This window comes from Danio rerio, chromosome 3 (assembly GCF_052040795.2).
Source record: "Danio rerio strain M-AB ecotype USA chromosome 3, GRCz13ab, whole genome shotgun sequence".
In the NCBI taxonomy this organism is placed as follows: Eukaryota; Metazoa; Chordata; class Actinopteri; order Cypriniformes; family Danionidae; genus Danio; species Danio rerio.
The window spans coordinates 9,631,104-9,648,144 of record NC_141023.1 but is presented as its reverse complement, the minus strand read 5'-3'; the positions used below and the strand labels follow the sequence as shown (position 1 = coordinate 9,648,144).

Genomic DNA, 17,041 nt, shown 5'->3' with positions numbered 1-17,041 from the left:
GCTTGTTCGGTGGCTCTGAACTGTCAGAACACCTCTCAAAGTGCTTTTTCGGATGCAAAAAGCGAAACAAAACAAACCCGTTTAGAAATTTTTATGATGGACAAAAGTTTCAGAGGCAGTGTGTCAATATGACTGATGCATCGTTACATCAAATTTATTTTTTACATGTGTAAAATACAGATGAACATTTTGGATTCAAGCTTATTGCACACTGAATCCAAACTCAGGCACTCAAACCCCTCCACTACGATAAGGTGGCAGGTCATGGATGAGAAGTCAAGTATCAATCCAAGTATTTTTTGGTTTTATTCATGAATGAGGGAAGGATGGAACGTGAGATTGACAGGCGGATTGGTGCAGCAGTAATGCGGTCGATGTACTGGTTTGTTGTGGTAAAAAAGGAGCTGAGCCAAAAGACAAAGCTTTCAATTTACTGGTCAATCTACGTTCCTACTCTCACCTATGGTCATGAGCTTTAGGTCATGAACGAAAAGACAAGATCTCAGATACAAGCGGAAATAAGTTACAAGCGAAATTAGTTTTCTTTGCCGGGTGGCAGGGCGCACTCTTATGGATAGGGTGAGGAGCTCTGTCACCCGGGAGGAACTCGGAGTAGAGCCGCTGCTCCTCCATATCGAGAGAAGTCAGCTGAGGTGGCTTGAGCATTTGTTTCAGATGCCTCTTTGATGCCTACCTAGGGAGGTGTTCCAGGCCAGGAGGAGGCCTCGGGGAAGACCCAGGACATGCTGGAGGGACTGTGTCTCTTTGCTGGCCTGGGAATTCCTGGGGATCCCCTCGGAGGAGCTGGAAGAAGATTCTGGGGAGAGGGAAATCTGGGGTTCTCTCATGAGACTTCTTTCCTCGCGACCTGGCCCTGGAAAAGCAGAAGAAAATAAATGAATGATTGTAAAAATAAGTTAAATTAATCCAAGCAAAACAAATGGAGTTTTTACTTGCGCACGCCGTCTCCTGTACTCTATGTTTATGTAGTGTGCTTTTGTGTTTTACAGGCATGATTTTGACTCTCAAAGACACAGGAGTGCATCAGTGTGTGCTGTCTGGACCTCCACAACTGGTACCAGATACACACACAAACAACACACCATTACACATCTGCCTTTTGGCATCTTTGTGTCTTTCAGACAGGGTTCCCATGCTTCCCTAAAGTACAAGTTGAATAAAGGACGAATGCAAAGTACTTAAAAATAAGCATGTCCTTATAAATGCTTGAACTAAATCTGAAATTAAATTTGTTAATGGTTTTATTTCAACAATTAGACCCGATTGTCAAAACCAGAATGAAAAAACAGAGAATTTCTGAAATGTAATTCTTCTACAGTACCACTGACAAATTATGCACAATTTACTAATTTTCAGAAACTGCATTTGAATAACACCAGCATTCATTTTAAGAAATATTATTAAAGTTCTTTGAATGTGACTTCTCACAACGGTCAAAGATTTTAATGTCAATATTAGGTGCAAGTGAAATGTGAAGTGCAGTAAGGACTTTCGTAGTGTTACATATGCTGGGTATGAATGCTGCTTTAAAGTCCTTGAGTCTGCTGAAAGCATGGAAACCCTGCTCACACCAAAATAATAAAACTTAAACATAAAGGGGGGATCATAATGAATTCTTTTCTTCTGTTTCAGGACAGGTTTTTAAAAGCCATTAAAGTGTTTTCAGGACAGCTGGAAGACATTAAACTAGGTTACTAGTGCACTGTTATCTTTATTCTATCTGTGTGTATATTAGATTTCTGTATTCTCACAGCTGAGCTGATGTGATGTGTTTTTTTTGTCTTTCATTTTTACAGCTGTCAGGCCTTACACTGAGCCTCAGTATAAAGACGAAACCATGACCGTCAGCCAGATTCCTCTCTTCTGTGAGTCTCACCGTAGTTTTACAGCATTCTCAACATTTTAAAGGTGACCTATTATGCCCCTTCTTACAAGATGTAAAAGAAGTCTCTGATGTCCCGTGTGTGTGTGTGTGTGTGAGAGAGAATTTTTAGCTCAAACATCACAGATCATGTTTTAAACATCACAGATAACATTTGGGACCTAGTAACTCTGGCCACTCCCACCCGCAGTCTTCGTTCCTCATCTGCAATCTTGCTGTATCAGCCGCTTGTAAACTGAAGACTGTAGGTGGTCGTGCTTTTCCGTACAGTGCGCCTAAGCTATGGAACGTCCTACCCACCAACATCAGGAATGCTGTTTCTCTGGATTTTTTTAAGAAACTTCATAAGACTCACCTTTTTACCGTTGCTTTAACTTAGATTGATTATTTTTGTCATTTTTTTATCATCCAATTATATTGAATCATTCATATTTTATTGCGGTCGTTTTATTCTATTTTATTTTCTGACTGTTTTTATTGTTCTGCTTTGTTTGCCTTGTATGCCTGTTAGCGCTTTGGGACTGAGAAAAGCGCATTATAAATAAAATGTATTATTATTATTATTATTATTATACTCTTTAAATCTGACCCTTCTGAGGCTTTGATCCTAATTGGGCCATTTTGGTGACTGCGGCTTTAAATTTAAAGGAGATTGTGCTCTTTTCAAAAGAGGGCAGAGCTACAAATGCCTGTGTGTCAGCATAGTGGCAGATTAAAAAAACAAGACTAACATTTTTCAACATTTACAAAGCAGCGTTTGTATTCATCCAGGCAAAACTATTTGCTTTGCTCACAGTTAGAAGGTCGCTGGTTCGAGCCCCGGCTGGGTCAGTTGGCGTTTCTGTGTGGAGTTTGCATGTTCTTCCTGTGTTGCCGTGGGTTTCCCCTAAAGTCCAAACACATGCGCTATTGGTGAATTGAATAAGCTGAATTGGCCATATTGTATGAGTGTGTATGAGTGTTTCCCAGTACTGGATTGCTGCTGGAAGGGCATCTGCTATGTAAAACATTCCACTGTGGCTACCTTTAAAATTGAAACTAAGCCGAAGGAAAATCAATGAATGTATAGGCCTTTGCTAAATAACCACTGTGCAGGGGTTTTGTCTATTTCACCTAGACTCCAGTATCCAGCCAGCTGCACAGAATTTGAATTCCCACATGTAGCTGTGAGATCATCTTTGCTGTGTGTTTTTTAGCCGATCGGAAAGCTGAGTCTGGCAGGTGTTCTCCACGCAGCTTCAGTCCTCACAGCAGTCAGCAGGGGGCGCTCAGGATACTGGAGGATCAGGAGGAGAATCAAAGCATCCACACCAGGAGAAGATCAACCAGTCCAGGCAAGAGAAATACACTCATAGCACTAAACGCACTCACAGCCCTCACTTTACCAGCTGCTGCATGCAGAAGACCTATTTTAGCATATGGAGAGCTTCATGGCTTCAAATCATTTTAGTATACACACGCACACAAACACACATGTACACATGAACATACACAATGCCTATAGAAAATAATTTTCTATTATTAATATTACTATGTATTTATTATATATTTTTACTTGTGTTATTTATTTTTTATTATTTATTTGCATTCATGCATGTATTTATTTGGTTTATTTTTATTTGTTATTTTTTATTTTATTATTTTTACTATTATTATTATTATTATTATTGGTTGATAATTTTAAAGTACATTCAGTCTTTTTTATTTGTCTGTAATATAGCTAAATAATCACAATAAATGCATTCATGATGGTGATGATAACAATAACAACAAAGTGAAATATTTTTATTGCATCTGTACAATGTGCTTTGTTTGGGTCAGATTTAAAACATTTGCAATCATGTTTATTACAGATTGATGTTTTGTCTAATAATAATAATAAAGTGAGTGAGTTTGTTGTGTTTTATTGTGTTAATCTATTTTAAATACAGAGTTAAATAAATGTATTTTTTGCAATAATGTTATAATAATTAAGGGATAATTTTGGTTGCATTTAAAGATGATATAAATATCTTGAGATTTTCTAGTGCAGCAATCATTTACATGTTTGTATCTCATTTTTGGCACCCTTTGCATATAACATATGCAGTTTTGATGTGTGTCATTATTTTCATTTCTTTTTCCACAGAGGGTAAAGAAGTTACTAGAGATCCGTCTCTTGTGGTGGCTTATGTGTGTAAGGTGAGAAAAAACATCAAGTACAAAACTAAAAAAAAAAAAAAATTCGATATTTAAATATTATATAAAAATTGTTATTAATATAAAAATTGATATCAATATAAAAGAAGAATCCAGCCACTAAATGACTGTAAATTATAGTAATGTTAATTTCATCAATCTTGTCACTCCTAAGGTATGCTTGTGCTCAAGTTTATTGTTTAATTTTTTTTTGTCAGTTACACTCCAGGACAGGAAACTTCCTGGTGATGAAAGCTAAAGAGATGGGCCTGCCGGTGTAAGTGATATTTATAAAAGATAAATATAGATAAAGATATCTATATAGGTATATATGCTGATATCTAATAAAGCCTGATTTATACTTCTGCGTCAGGTGACCGGCGTAACCCACGGCGCATGCAACGTGCGTGGCTGTGCATTTATACTTCTGCGCGCTGTCTCTGTTGGTCTGCATTAACACTTCCGAAACACTAGTTGGCAGTGAGGTGTAAATGTTCCTTTGTGTCGAGTTTCTTCACTGCTTTTTTGCTTTTCCTGAACACTTCCGGGATGTACAAGTGGCTCAAACTCGCTCATTTTGAGGCAGGAACCGGCGGACGTGCAACAACTTTAACTATGAGGTAAACACAAAACAAAACTTTCCATCCGGAGCTCCTTCACGGGACTCCACACTTGTAAACAATCCCTCGCGCCATTCGCGCGACTCTCGGTCCCGCCCAGACTCGTCAGCGCTACCAAGCCGACCAATCACAGAGCTTACGCGTCGTTGCGTCGTGTAGTTACATTTTTTGAGAGGTGCACGTCAGTGACGGCGACGGCGAAGGGCTATGTGTCAGCACCTCAGCATACGCCGGTGTTTGACGCAGAAGTATAAATCAGCCTTTACGCCGGTCACTTGACGCAGAAGTATAAATCAGCCTTAATTCAACATATTGTGATAACATGCACAATATTGATATCGTGGACATTTCAAAATACAGTGAATCATTATTATTTAAATTTTAACAGGGTGTCCAGAGGGCCTTAATTTTTTAAAAACAATATTTTAGGCCTGAAAAAGTCTGAAATTTACAGAAACATTATCTTGTAGGTCTTAGATAATTTTTCTATGTCCATTTAAAACTGTGCAGGTTAACTGATACCCATCCAATCACCAACAATCCATCTCAATAAAACTCTGTGTAACTCTATTTACCGTTCTTTAATTTTCTTCCTTACGACAACATTTGCTTAAATGTTCTCTGTGTATTTGTTGACCATATATGGTGAGGACACTGACCTGGGCGGACTGTTGAGCATATATTTAGTGTATTATATTACATTTTTAAAAGAAAAGTCATGTTGAGAGAATGTGTATGTATACAACTACTTTCGACATTTTAAAATATATGACTAAGTAATAGCTTATTTGATGTCCCTGCACAAGTTTTTGCAACCCGGGCTTATTGTGGAAACGTAGCCCTGCGGCTGTTTCTGCGGACCGCGATTTACGTCCCTGGAGGTACGTATTCGAACGGTTTTTGTTTTCACGGATCCGCGAGTGGCCGCTGTGCGCGCTTTTTCGCGTCTCGGGCGCGAACGGCGCGCGCGCTCCCGAGAGGCGCCCGAGACGCGAAAAAGCGCTGTTCTAGCGCGAAAAGCCGCCCTCCTCTTCCTCCTCCTCCTCCTCCTCCTCCTTCCCTTAACCCGAGCGACGGTTCACAAAAGCCGTCCAGAAAAAAAAAAAAAGCAAAAGCCCTCGTCTTTGATTTCGACCGTGTTTTCGGATCCCGCCGCGTTCTCACCCTTATTTTTCGAATTCCGTTTTTCGTCTTACCTGATTTCCGGAACCTGCTGTTCCCTGGACTCGATCCCGGTTGTCGTCCCCGCGGCTACGTTTCCAGAATGAGCTTGGGTTGAGTTTTTGAAATGTCATTCAAATGTTATAATGGTCTTAAAGTCTTAAATTTGACTTGATGAAACTATTTTTAGAGTTTTTCTTTTAAAGAATATTCATATTGTATGTGCATGAGGTGTTCATGACAGCACTAAATGCTTGAAGACTTGTTGTTATTTAGCTTACAGTGAATATTATGCTAATCTGGGCTACTGCATGCTAAAAACTATATACTGAAAAATCTGACTAGCTGTTGTAAGTTAACACTGTGCAATTATAATTAATGTTATTTAAATAAATTTAACTCTTTAAATACAAAAATTCATATATTAATTGTAGATGATGATGATATTTTAAATTGCATATTAAAATCATAGCCTTAATCTACTTACAACACAAGTTGTGATGGTGGTATTAAATCTAATTAATAACAATTAATATAATTCTGTATTATTTTTAAACTAACACTAATAAAATCTTACTAATGAGACTTCATTGTAAAGTGTCACCTATTGCATTTTATCATCCTTTTGCAATTTAATTTGGCTGAAATATGTGTTTACTACATACAGTTTATATATAATATTTACATACACAAGCAATACACCTTATTATTATTTTTATAATACCTTTTAAAGCAACCTTTTTTACAGCATAGGACAATATTAGGGTTTATGCCTCAATTAATTGCTAGGCAAGTTTATTTATATAGCACATTTCATACACAGTGGCAATTCAAAGTGCTTTACATAAACAGGAATAAAAGAGACAAGTGTAAGAAAATAAAAACAAATCATAAGAATTATAAAAATTAGAATAGAAAATAGATAAAAATGTGTTAAAATATGTTAGAAGATAACATAAGTTAACTGTAGATTTTTATCATTACATATTTATAATTGGATATTTATAATGGCAGCCAAGAAAATATCATGTCGTCATAAGCCTAAAATACATCTCTGATTTTCCTGTCTGCAGAGGAACAGCAGCCATCGGGCCCATAATCAAAGCTCTGAAATCTGGGAAGACTGTGACACATGAAGGAAAAGAGGTGACTCCACTGCAACTGAGATCTAATATCAAACATTTGCACTATTTCCATCTCCAAGGCTCATGTTTATTTCACAACTAGGTGCACTAATTGTCAGGGCCACTAGCCTAGTGGTTAAGTGCACTGACATATAGCATCATGGTGCTCACGGAGACCCGAGTTCGATTCCGGGTTCGAGGTCCTTTGTCGACCTTTCCCCTCTCTTTGTTCCCAATACATTCCTGTCTGCAACCTTCACTATCCTATCCAAATTAAAGGTGAAAAACTTAAATAATTACAAAAAAACAAGGTGCACTAATTGTTAATTGCATTGTTTTATTGTATATTAATTAACGTTTCTCAAGAATGTAAATGCACCCAAATTAGCCCAAAGGCTTGTTTCCATTGGTCGTCTTCTTTGCCAGATGTTATAAATCTGGGGTGTTGCTTCAACACACCTGCCAGGAGGTTTCTAGTATATCCAGCAAAAGCTTGATTTGCTGGTTCAGGTGTGTTTTGATTAGGGCTAAACCCTCCAGGACTGAGTTTAGACACCCCTGTTGTAAACCAATACAAATACCGAATTCAGATTATAAAGAAAATTCCAGTGTTGATCAGTGGGGAAGATCAGTGTCATTTTGTTGTTGAGTGTTCAGTGTGTGTTTCAGATCCGGCCGGAGGAGCTCTGCACACCCGCCGATCCCGGACCAGTCTTTATAGTCGTCGACTGTCCGTCAGAGGACTTCATAAAGCCGCTCTGCTCCAATCACATCTTGAAAAGGTCAGCTGTGGTCCAATGTTGAGCAATTTCAGGATGAGCTTCAAAACAGTCAGTCTTGATCGTGTCAGATCATCAGCAGTGAATGGTTTGATATTTCTGCAGGTTTCAGAGTGGCGGATCTGAGGACTCTGCTGCTCTCGTGGTGCACATGACTCCTGAAGCGGTGCTTAACACACAGGAGTACAGGAGCTGGATGGAGAGGTGCGCATAGTATGCACTGTGTGTCTCTGTGTTTGGTGTTTCTCTGTGTGTGTGTGTTTGTTTTGTTTGTGTGGTTGTTGTTTGTGCCTGTGTGTCTATGTTTGTGTGTACATGTGTGTTTGTGAATGCTTGCATGTTTGCGTCTCTGTGTCTGGTGAGTCTCTGTGCCTGTGTGTATTTTTGTGTATGATGAATGCTTGTATGTTTTGTGTCTGTGTATCTCTGTGTGTGTGCGCATTTGTGCATTTGGGTGTGTGTGTGTGTGCGTGCATGCTCGCGTGCAAAATTGTCGATTTGTGTCTGTGTGTGTTCAAGGTTTTTGCCCGTGTGTCCATTTTTGTGTGCTGAATTGTGTGTACATGTGTGTTTGTCCATGTTTGTCCATGCGTAAGTATCTATGTGTTTATTTTCTCTGTGTATGTATGTGTGTGCGTGTGCGTGCATGTGTGTTTGTTTGTTTGTGTGTGGTGTTAGTCTCTCTTTTTTGTGTGTGCACGTGTAGTTTTCCATGTTTGTTCGGGTTGTCTTGTGTGTGTCTTATTTTGTGTGTGCATGTATGTGTTTGGTGTTTCTGTGTCTGCTTATTGTGTGTGTATGTGCGCGTATTTGATTGTGCATGTGTGGATATGTTTGTGTATGTTTAGTGTTTGTGTCTCTGTGTTTATAGTGTGGGAGAGTGTTTGTCACTTTGTTTAGTGTTTGTGTGTGTGTGTGTTTGGTGTTTATGTCTCTCTGTTTATTGTGTAGGGATGTCAAAATTAATTGTTTCTTCGGTGCACCATGATGCAGATGCGGAAAATTCGATATCGGTTCAGTAAAAATCGTAACCAGCAGAAGCCCCTATTTCACTGTGATTGCGAGAATGAAAGTACTCCATTCCTCTCTCCCTTTCCCTCTCTCTCTCCTTCTCTCTCTCTCTCTCCTTCTCTCTCTCTCTCACACACACACACTCACTGTGGGCCCATTTGACCTGCTGGCGTGTCTTTTCCTCTCCTCTCGGCTGTTTTACATACTTCTGGATACAAACACGAGCGCGTACCTGCAGAGTTTTCTCCACCATGTCTATCATGAATCAGGTGGATCAGAAAGCAAGCAGGATATTTATATTTGTTTATATTAATTGCTATAAATCTTGGGTTGTTTAAAGGTACAGTTTATATATCTGACTGTTTGTATTAAATGCCAAAATTGCATTACAAATAGTATAAATATATTCATACATTTTATTACAAGAATTCTGCTGTTAAGAAAATAAAAATAAAATTAATAATAATAATAATAATAATAATAATAATAATAAAAATGTGTATGGAAAGCACCGTCAATGCACCATGATGATCCGAGATATCGAATTGAACCGAATCGATGGCATTATAATCATATCTGAACCGTGAGACCAGTGTAGGTTCACAGCTCTATTATTGTGTATGTTTCAGGTTTCCCAGCAGCACTGAGCACCTGCTGATGAATGAGCAGACGTTCACTCCACACAACGCACGCAGTCACAAACTCCAGACGCAGCTCAACCTCATTCATCCACACATCTTCCCTCAGCTCAAACTCTACAGGACTAAAGTACAAACACTGCTTTATTCATTCTTTATTTCTCAGTTTTATTAATCAAGACGTTTTGCCAAATCAATATTGACTATAGCTTCTGTTATTGACAAGTTAATATCATTTTAATATTTTTTTTTGTGTATTTATTTTGTTCTCTTTAGAGTATATTTGTTTATTTGTTTTTATTTATTAATATATATCTTTCTTATTTCTAATTTGTATGTTTTTGTTTGATAATAATTCATATTTCTTAGATCTTTCATTCGAACTTTAACCATTGACAATGGGGTTTTTTCTGTTTTATCTGTCATTTCAGTTGCATTTTTTTATTCTATTTCGGTACTGTCATGATTTTTATTTTATATATGAATTCAAATGCAAAACCCTCTTAATCCATCAGACCTATTTTTTTTATTTTTTATGAATAAGCATTTTCTGTCAGGCTCCTATAATTAGTTTGACCAGTTTCATTTTATAGGTAATGAAAAGGTTTCTAGCTGATAAATAAAATACTGTTTTTCATAAATGTCACTAAACAATTCTTTGGTCTTTAACAAGGTAAAATATATTTTGTGTCAAAACCAGCTAGATCCACGTCTGCTTTTTTAGGAAAAAACCTCTAAATCCACCTATTGGAGTAAGACAGTGTATTTAGTTGAAAATCACTAAAGATGCAATTAGAAATTATTTTACCAAACATAAAACACATACAAACTACCTAAAATTAAAAATACATCTGTCAGGTAAGTGGCGGTTCATTCCACTGTGGTAACCCCTGATAAACCAGCGACTAAGTAGAAGGAAAATGACTGAATGAAATCTGTCAAGTGCAATAATCATAGGCATTAAAAGTGACATTAGAGCTGCACGATTCTGGCTAAAATGAGAATCAAATTTTTTTTGTTGCTTAATATAAAGATCACGATTCTCTCACGATTCTGTAGATGTAAATAAAGCTTAATATGAGACTATGGTTTTTTCTCAAACATATGGTAAAACAACAATAATAATATTATGTTTAGGTCTACTGGTTTCTATAAATAATTCTATTCTACTTATAATAATTCTGATGTTGAATTATGTTTGAGATATAGGCGTATGCTTGCAATCTGTCATTGAGAACATTATTAGACCATTTAGTTCACTGGTAAAATCAACATTATATAGGCTCTCGTAGTTATACTGACACTGTAAACATTTATTTTCATGCACAGCTCTGGGTTTGCTATGAAAGAAAAAACATAAAATGCTTGCCGTAATCATAACTCTAAAATGCGATATGATTATTTAAATGATGTGCATGCTTTCGGTTTCATTTTCACTGCTAAGTGCTGTTCATACTTCGTGCGCGACTCCCAGACGATCACTCTGTGCCACAAACTGAATATCATTTATAACCTTATTACCTGTTACTCACAGCATAAGCAGGTTCTTTTCACTTAAGTAGGGCGCGTGCCCACACAGTCAGCTCACGTCACGTTTGATTTTCCGACCGTAAATACATCATATGAAGACAAAATGACATTTTTAGGTGAATTATACCTTATAAATACAGTATGTGACTCTTTTAACATCATTTGGAGGTGTCCATCTCGCTGAGCAACGTGTGTGAAACAATGTGAAGACTCGTGCAGCCGCCTTTGCTTCTCTCCTGAACTTGAAAATTTGATTGGCAGAATTGTAGAAATGCTGGATTAAGATCGTCTAGGGCAGGGGTGTCCAACCCTGTTCCTGGAGAGCCACCTTCCTGCAGATTTCAGTTGCAGCCCATATCAAACACACCTGCCTGTAATTATCACGTGGTGTTCAGGTCCTAATTAATTGGTTCAGGTGTGTTTGATGTCGGTAGCAACTGAAATCTGCAGGAAGGTGGCTCTCCAGGAACAGGGTTGGCCATCCCCGGTCTAGGGGGTCGAATCGAGATTGCAATCTTTTTTCGATTAATTGTGCAGCTCTAAGTGACATTAATTTAATCTTAAGAATCTGTTGTCATTTCTGATATTTGGCATTTAGATTTAATACAAGTAGAACAATGTAAACATTGCAGACATTGTAAACTTAAAGATTCAAACAATGTGGTGTAAAAACATTATAAAACCTCAATATCTGAATTGGAGATCTGCGCGGGACTAAATTTTGAATCCCGCACCCGCCCGCACCCGCCAGGTTTTAGCCCGAACCCGACCGCTCTAGCTTATATTAACAATTTGTTGTCCCGCTGCCCGACCCGCCCCGTTTTTTGCCAGCCGCGACCGATCCCGCTAAAGAGCGGGGGAGAACAAAACCGAAAATCACCCATCTATACAGTCCAGACAGCCAAGCTGTCTGTATAAACACACACACACACAGCACCAAGCACACACACACAGACAAATCTCTCTTTCTCATGCGCGCACTAACACACACACAAGCACCAAGCAGACACACAGGCGTTTGCTGTTATATTAACTCAAAGGCTTGTAATACCATGTATCAAGTACCAATGTAATACCAAAAGGTTTTATATAAAGGTATATAAAAACTGAGTCGCGCCAGCTCCGGGCCGCAGCGCACATTACTCTCGAGCCGATTCCAGCGTGGATGCGGCAGCGTCGACTCGCCTACGGCAGCAGGAGCCGGGCCGAGTGGTAAGTCTCCGGCAGGCGAGGATCTAGCCGGAACTGGCCCGAGTGTATTTTGCTATCTGGGAAATCTCTCTCTCTCTCTCTCTCTCTCTCTCACTCTCTCTCACTCTCTCTCACTCTCATTCGCGCGCGCACACTAACATACACACACAAGCTCCAAGCGCACACACACAGGCAAAGCTCTCTCTCTCTCTCTCTCTCTCTCTCTCTCTCTCTCTCTCTCTCTCTCTCTCTCTCTCTCTCTCTCTCTCTCTCTCTCTCATTCGCATAGCAATATCGGCGATATTGCTAGACAGCCCGCTCCCGTCCCAAATTAAACCCGTTACCGACCACTCCCGCGATTTATTCAGAAATTTATTCCCGCGCCGCAGAAATCTGGTCGGGTCCTGCGGCGCCCGCGGGACAGCCACGGGAATGCAGACCTCTAATCTGAATTGTCCATTAATATAAAAAGCTGTTCAGATGTATGGGTATTATGAAGTAATATTTATTCATTTTCTTGTCGGCTTAGTCCCTTTATTAATCCGGGGTCGCCACAGCGGAATGAACCGCCAACTTATCCAGCGGATGCCCTTCTAGCCGCAACCCATCTCTGGGAAAATATGAAGTAATATAGATAATGTTTAGTTTTATACATTTATGTTTTAAAAAATAGCTTAAATTAGCAAATAAAACACAAGGTAGGTCAACTGATTAAACAGGGGATGCCTCTCAGACACTTTTTAAAAGCTGTCATTCATTCATTCTCAGTATACTCAAGCTCTTTGTCTCTTTTTAGTCTCTTGTTTGTCCTCAAGGCATCCACATGGGATAAAAGGCCGGCTTCTTAACTTCGTCTTTCGTGAAATCGAGTTGCCGTTTAATGTATAGTAAATCAGACTCATTCAAAGCAGCGTCGCTGCGCACAAAAACATTATGAATGCAATTTACACTTCCAACTGCACATTGTGTTTTCTTTTTCTTAAAATGCAGAGTTTTCAGGTAAGGGATGTTTTCTTCTGCCATTCACTGACAGTCAGACAGGCTGAATTCTAAATCGGAAGCGAAATAAAACTCTCTCCTCATATAAGCCGGTGTATCATCGCGCCACCACAAACATTTGATTCGCACCTTCTGATTGGTTCTCGGGATATAGCAGCTTTTGCTGTCGAAGGCAAGTGGCGTTTAGATGCTTTGAAGCAGAAATGTTTGTTGAACATGTAGTACGTGCCTAAAGCATTCACTTCATGTCATTAGCTCATTTTTGGTGGACGTGGTGTTTAGCGGCTTTTGATTCTGAACTTTTTATGTGTATTTTCTCAATTAATACTATATTTCTCTTATATTCAAAGGGGACTTATGGAAAGATCACTTTTGTAAGGGGTTTAAACACAGTTGTGCTTATTAACAATCTATTATTATAATAGTAAAAATGGTATTAATTGTGTTGTTTATGATCAGACTGGTTAAAAACAGTCTGCATAATCACTTTGATTGACATTCTCTTGTATGTGTCATTAGTGGAGGAAAGCCCCGCCTACTAGTGACAATCTTCCCCTCATTAGCATAGGGCATTAATCTTGTTTTTGAACATGCCACTATGCTGACACACAGGCATTTGTAGCTCCTCCTTCTTTTGAAAAGAGCACAATCTCATTTGAACTTAAAGCGACAGTCACCAAAATGGCCCAATTACGATTGGAGAGTTATAAAACATTTTTGTGTGGTATTTTGAGCTGAAACTTAACATACACACTCTAGGGACATCACAGACGCGTTTGACATCTTGTAAAAAGAAGCATTATAGGTTCATTTTAAATCATATGCAAGTAAAGGTATGTTGGTTATCACTCACTACTTGTGTTATGTTATTTTTTTATATTTTTTGTAGGATCCGCCGGCTTCTCTGCATGTTCCTAATGTCAGAGCCGAGTGTCTGCTCAAGTTTCAGCTTCGGCCCAAACTGGAGTGGCAGAGGTCAGTTCAGGTCATTCATTTACACTCGCTTCTCCTAGAATGAGCATTTTAACTGTCCTCGTATACATAGTTAGTATTTTACTAGTTTTTTCCAAGAGACTAAGGCCCAATCCTAATTCTATTTTTGTACCCCTACCCCTTCCCCTTGGCCCTTACAACCGAGGGTTAAGGGGACGGGCTTTACCTCTAAGCATTGGGTTAGCACTACAGCACCTGCAAATGTCATCATACGTCCTCACGATCGCTTGCTTCATATGAGATTAGATGATCGTGACTGCTGTAGTTATTCCAGTTGTGTTATTATTTTGGTATTTATCTTCAGGAAATCACTGAAGGCATATATCATGTTATCATGTTATCATAATGATATAATGTGCCAATTAGATCGTAACTTTACCTTTTACACCACCACAAACAACATTAACTTGTAGCAGACATTGTAAAAAGCTCATTCTCAGCCACTAGACTTTTCTGTCAGGATATTTGAGTGTCATCGAGTGCCAGAATGTTGTGGGACTGCTATAGCTGACTTGTTCCAGCCCAAACGCTCCAAAACCCACCGAAATGCAAAAAAACCCGCCCAGTCATGTTGAAAACACATTAGAGGGGGCGGGCAGTACGTTGCAAAACCGCTAAAATGTTCTATACCTGCCTATGTCATTTCACACCCACCCAATCTTGTTCAAAACCGTCCAATCTGGCAACACTGGCTGTAAAGGAGTTGTTATTATTGTGGATTATAGATCGCACAATCGTGTTCAAAACCGCCCAATCTGGCAACACTGGCTGTACAGGAGTTGTTATTATTGTGGATTATAGATCGCACAATCGTGTTCAAAACCACCCAATCTGGCAACACTGGCTGTAAAGGAGTTGTTATTATTGTGGATTATAGATCGCACAATCGTGTTCAAAACCGCCCAATCTGGCAACACTGGCTGTACAGGAGTTGTTATTATTGTGGATTATAGATCGCACAATCGTGTTCAAAACCGCCCAATCTGGCAACACTGGCTGTACAGGAGTTGTTATTATTGTGGATTATAGATCGCACAATCGTGTTCAAAACCGCCCAATCTGGCAACACTGGCTGTACAGGAGTTGTTATTATTGTGGATTATAGATCGCACAATCGTGTTCAAAACCGCCCAATCTGGCAACACTGGCTGTACAGGAGTTGTTATTATTGTGGATTATAGATCGCACAATCGTGTTCAAAACCGCCCAATCTGGCAACACTGGCTGTACAGGAGTTGTTATTATTGTGGATTATAGATCGCACAATCGTGTTCAAAACCGCCCAATCTGGCAACACTGGCTGTACAGGAGTTGTTATTATTGTGGATTATAGATCGCACAATCGTGTTCAAAACCGCCCAATCTGGCAACACTGGCTGTACAGGAGTTGTTATTATTGTGGATTATAGATCGCACAATCGTGTTCAAAACCGCCCAATCTGGCAACACTGGCTGTACAGGAGTTGTTATTATTGTGGATTATAGATCGCACAATCGTGTTCAAAACCGCCCAATCTGGCAACACTGGCTGTACAGGAGTTGTTATTATTGTGGATTATAGATCGCACAATCGTGTTCAAAACCGCCCAATCTGGCAACACTGGCTGTACAGGAGTTGTTATTATTGTGGATTATAGATCGCACAATCGTGTTCAAAACCGCCCAATCTGGCAACACTGGCTGTACAGGAGTTGTTATTATTGTCGATTATAGATCGCACAATCGTGTTCAAAACCACCCAATCTGGCAACACTGGCTGTACAGGAGTTGTTATTATTGTGGATTATAGATCGCACAATCGTGTTCAAAACCACCCAATCTGGCAACACTGGCTGTACAGGAGTTGTTATTATTGTGGATTATAGATCGCACAATAGTGTTCAAAACCGCCCAATCTGGCAACACTGGCTGTACAGGAGTTGTTATTATTGTGGATTATAGATCGCACAATCGTGTTCAAAACCGCCCAATCTGGCAACACTGGCTGTACAGGAGTTGTTATTATTGTGGATTATAGATAGCACAATCGTGTTCAAAACCGCCCAATCTGGCAACACTGGCTGTACAGGAGTTGTTATTATTGTGGATTATAGATCGCACAATCGTGTTCAAAACCGCCCAATCTGGCAACACTGGCTGTACAGGAGTTGTTATTATTGTGGATTATAGACGCAAAATTTATCTTTTTTTTTTTTTTTTTTTTTTTAAGCATGACGGTAAAACACGAACGCGGTAAATCTTTGTTCGAAGGGCTATTCGCCCCTTTCCCTTAGCCCTACACCTTCAAGCTGAAGAGAATTGGGACACCCTTACTTGAAGTGAATGCGCAAAACAAGGGGTAGGGCTAATGGGAAGGGCTAAGGGATAGAATTGGGATTGGGCCTAATATTCAGCCTAAATTTTTATTTAATGAATATAAATGTAAAGACTTAATTAGGTTAATTAGGCATGTCATTGGACAACAGTGGTTTATACTTTACTTTATTTATAGTATTTTTTTATGTGTATGCTTTTGTGTGATTTCATATTAAATGTGCGTTTGTGTGTGCATGTGCGCATGTAGAGACGCCATCCCATGCTGCGACTCTGAGGAGTTTGTGAAGGAAGCCGCTAAAGTGCCAAACTTTTTAGCGGAGGTTGAGGAGTGCAGGAAGTTCCAGACGGCTGCATCCGTCTCCACGTCTGGTGAGCTTTCTGTCCAATCACACACACACACACACACACACACACAGATGCAGAGAGAGAACGAGGGATGAAAGCGTACAGTTAGAAGAGCAGAGAGAGACAGAAACACTTCCACAGCTTGACACTTCATTTCCTCTGAGTAAAACTTTCTTCAGTCTCTGCTGTGTGTGTGTGTGTGTGTGTGTGTGTGTGTGTGTGTGTGTGCGCGTGTGTGCGCGTGTGTGCGCGT

The 17,041-nt window shown here is 39.4% G+C and overlaps 1 protein-coding gene and 1 long non-coding RNA gene across 7 annotated transcripts in view; one reads left to right on the top strand and one right to left on the bottom strand.

The window, feature by feature from the left end:
• Window positions 1–17,041, bottom strand: part of LOC141381140 (uncharacterized) — a 686,936-nt gene that overhangs the window by 599,479 nt on the left and 70,416 nt on the right. The gene's annotated exons all lie outside the window — the stretch shown is intronic.
• elac2 (elaC ribonuclease Z 2) overlaps window positions 1–17,041 on the top strand; it is a 48,392-nt gene that overhangs the window by 7,529 nt on the left and 23,822 nt on the right. For 4 of the 6 annotated variants that reach the window (XR_015479761.1, XM_087242623.1, NM_001256204.2 and 1 more), the window contains exons 4-15: window positions 1,011–1,075; window positions 1,654–1,711; window positions 1,818–1,886; window positions 3,100–3,237; window positions 4,032–4,084; window positions 4,300–4,358; window positions 6,936–7,008; window positions 7,656–7,768; window positions 7,871–7,969; window positions 9,406–9,544; window positions 14,024–14,109; window positions 16,691–16,812. Coding sequence is in view for 3 of the 6 variants with exons in the window: in XM_087242623.1 (XP_087098749.1) it covers window positions 1,011–1,075; window positions 1,654–1,711; window positions 1,818–1,886; window positions 3,100–3,237; window positions 4,032–4,084; window positions 4,300–4,358; window positions 6,936–7,008; window positions 7,656–7,768; window positions 7,871–7,969; window positions 9,406–9,544; window positions 14,024–14,109; window positions 16,691–16,812 (1,074 nt within the window). In the remaining 3 variants the exon portion in view is untranslated. Of the gene's footprint in view, window positions 1–1,010; window positions 1,076–1,653; window positions 1,712–1,817; window positions 1,887–3,099; window positions 3,238–4,031; window positions 4,085–4,299; window positions 4,359–6,935; window positions 7,009–7,655; window positions 7,769–7,870; window positions 7,970–9,405; window positions 9,545–14,023; window positions 14,110–16,690; window positions 16,988–17,041 lie in introns of all 6 variants that reach the window. The other 2 variants (XR_015479762.1, XR_015479763.1) reach the window with 1 other exon arrangement.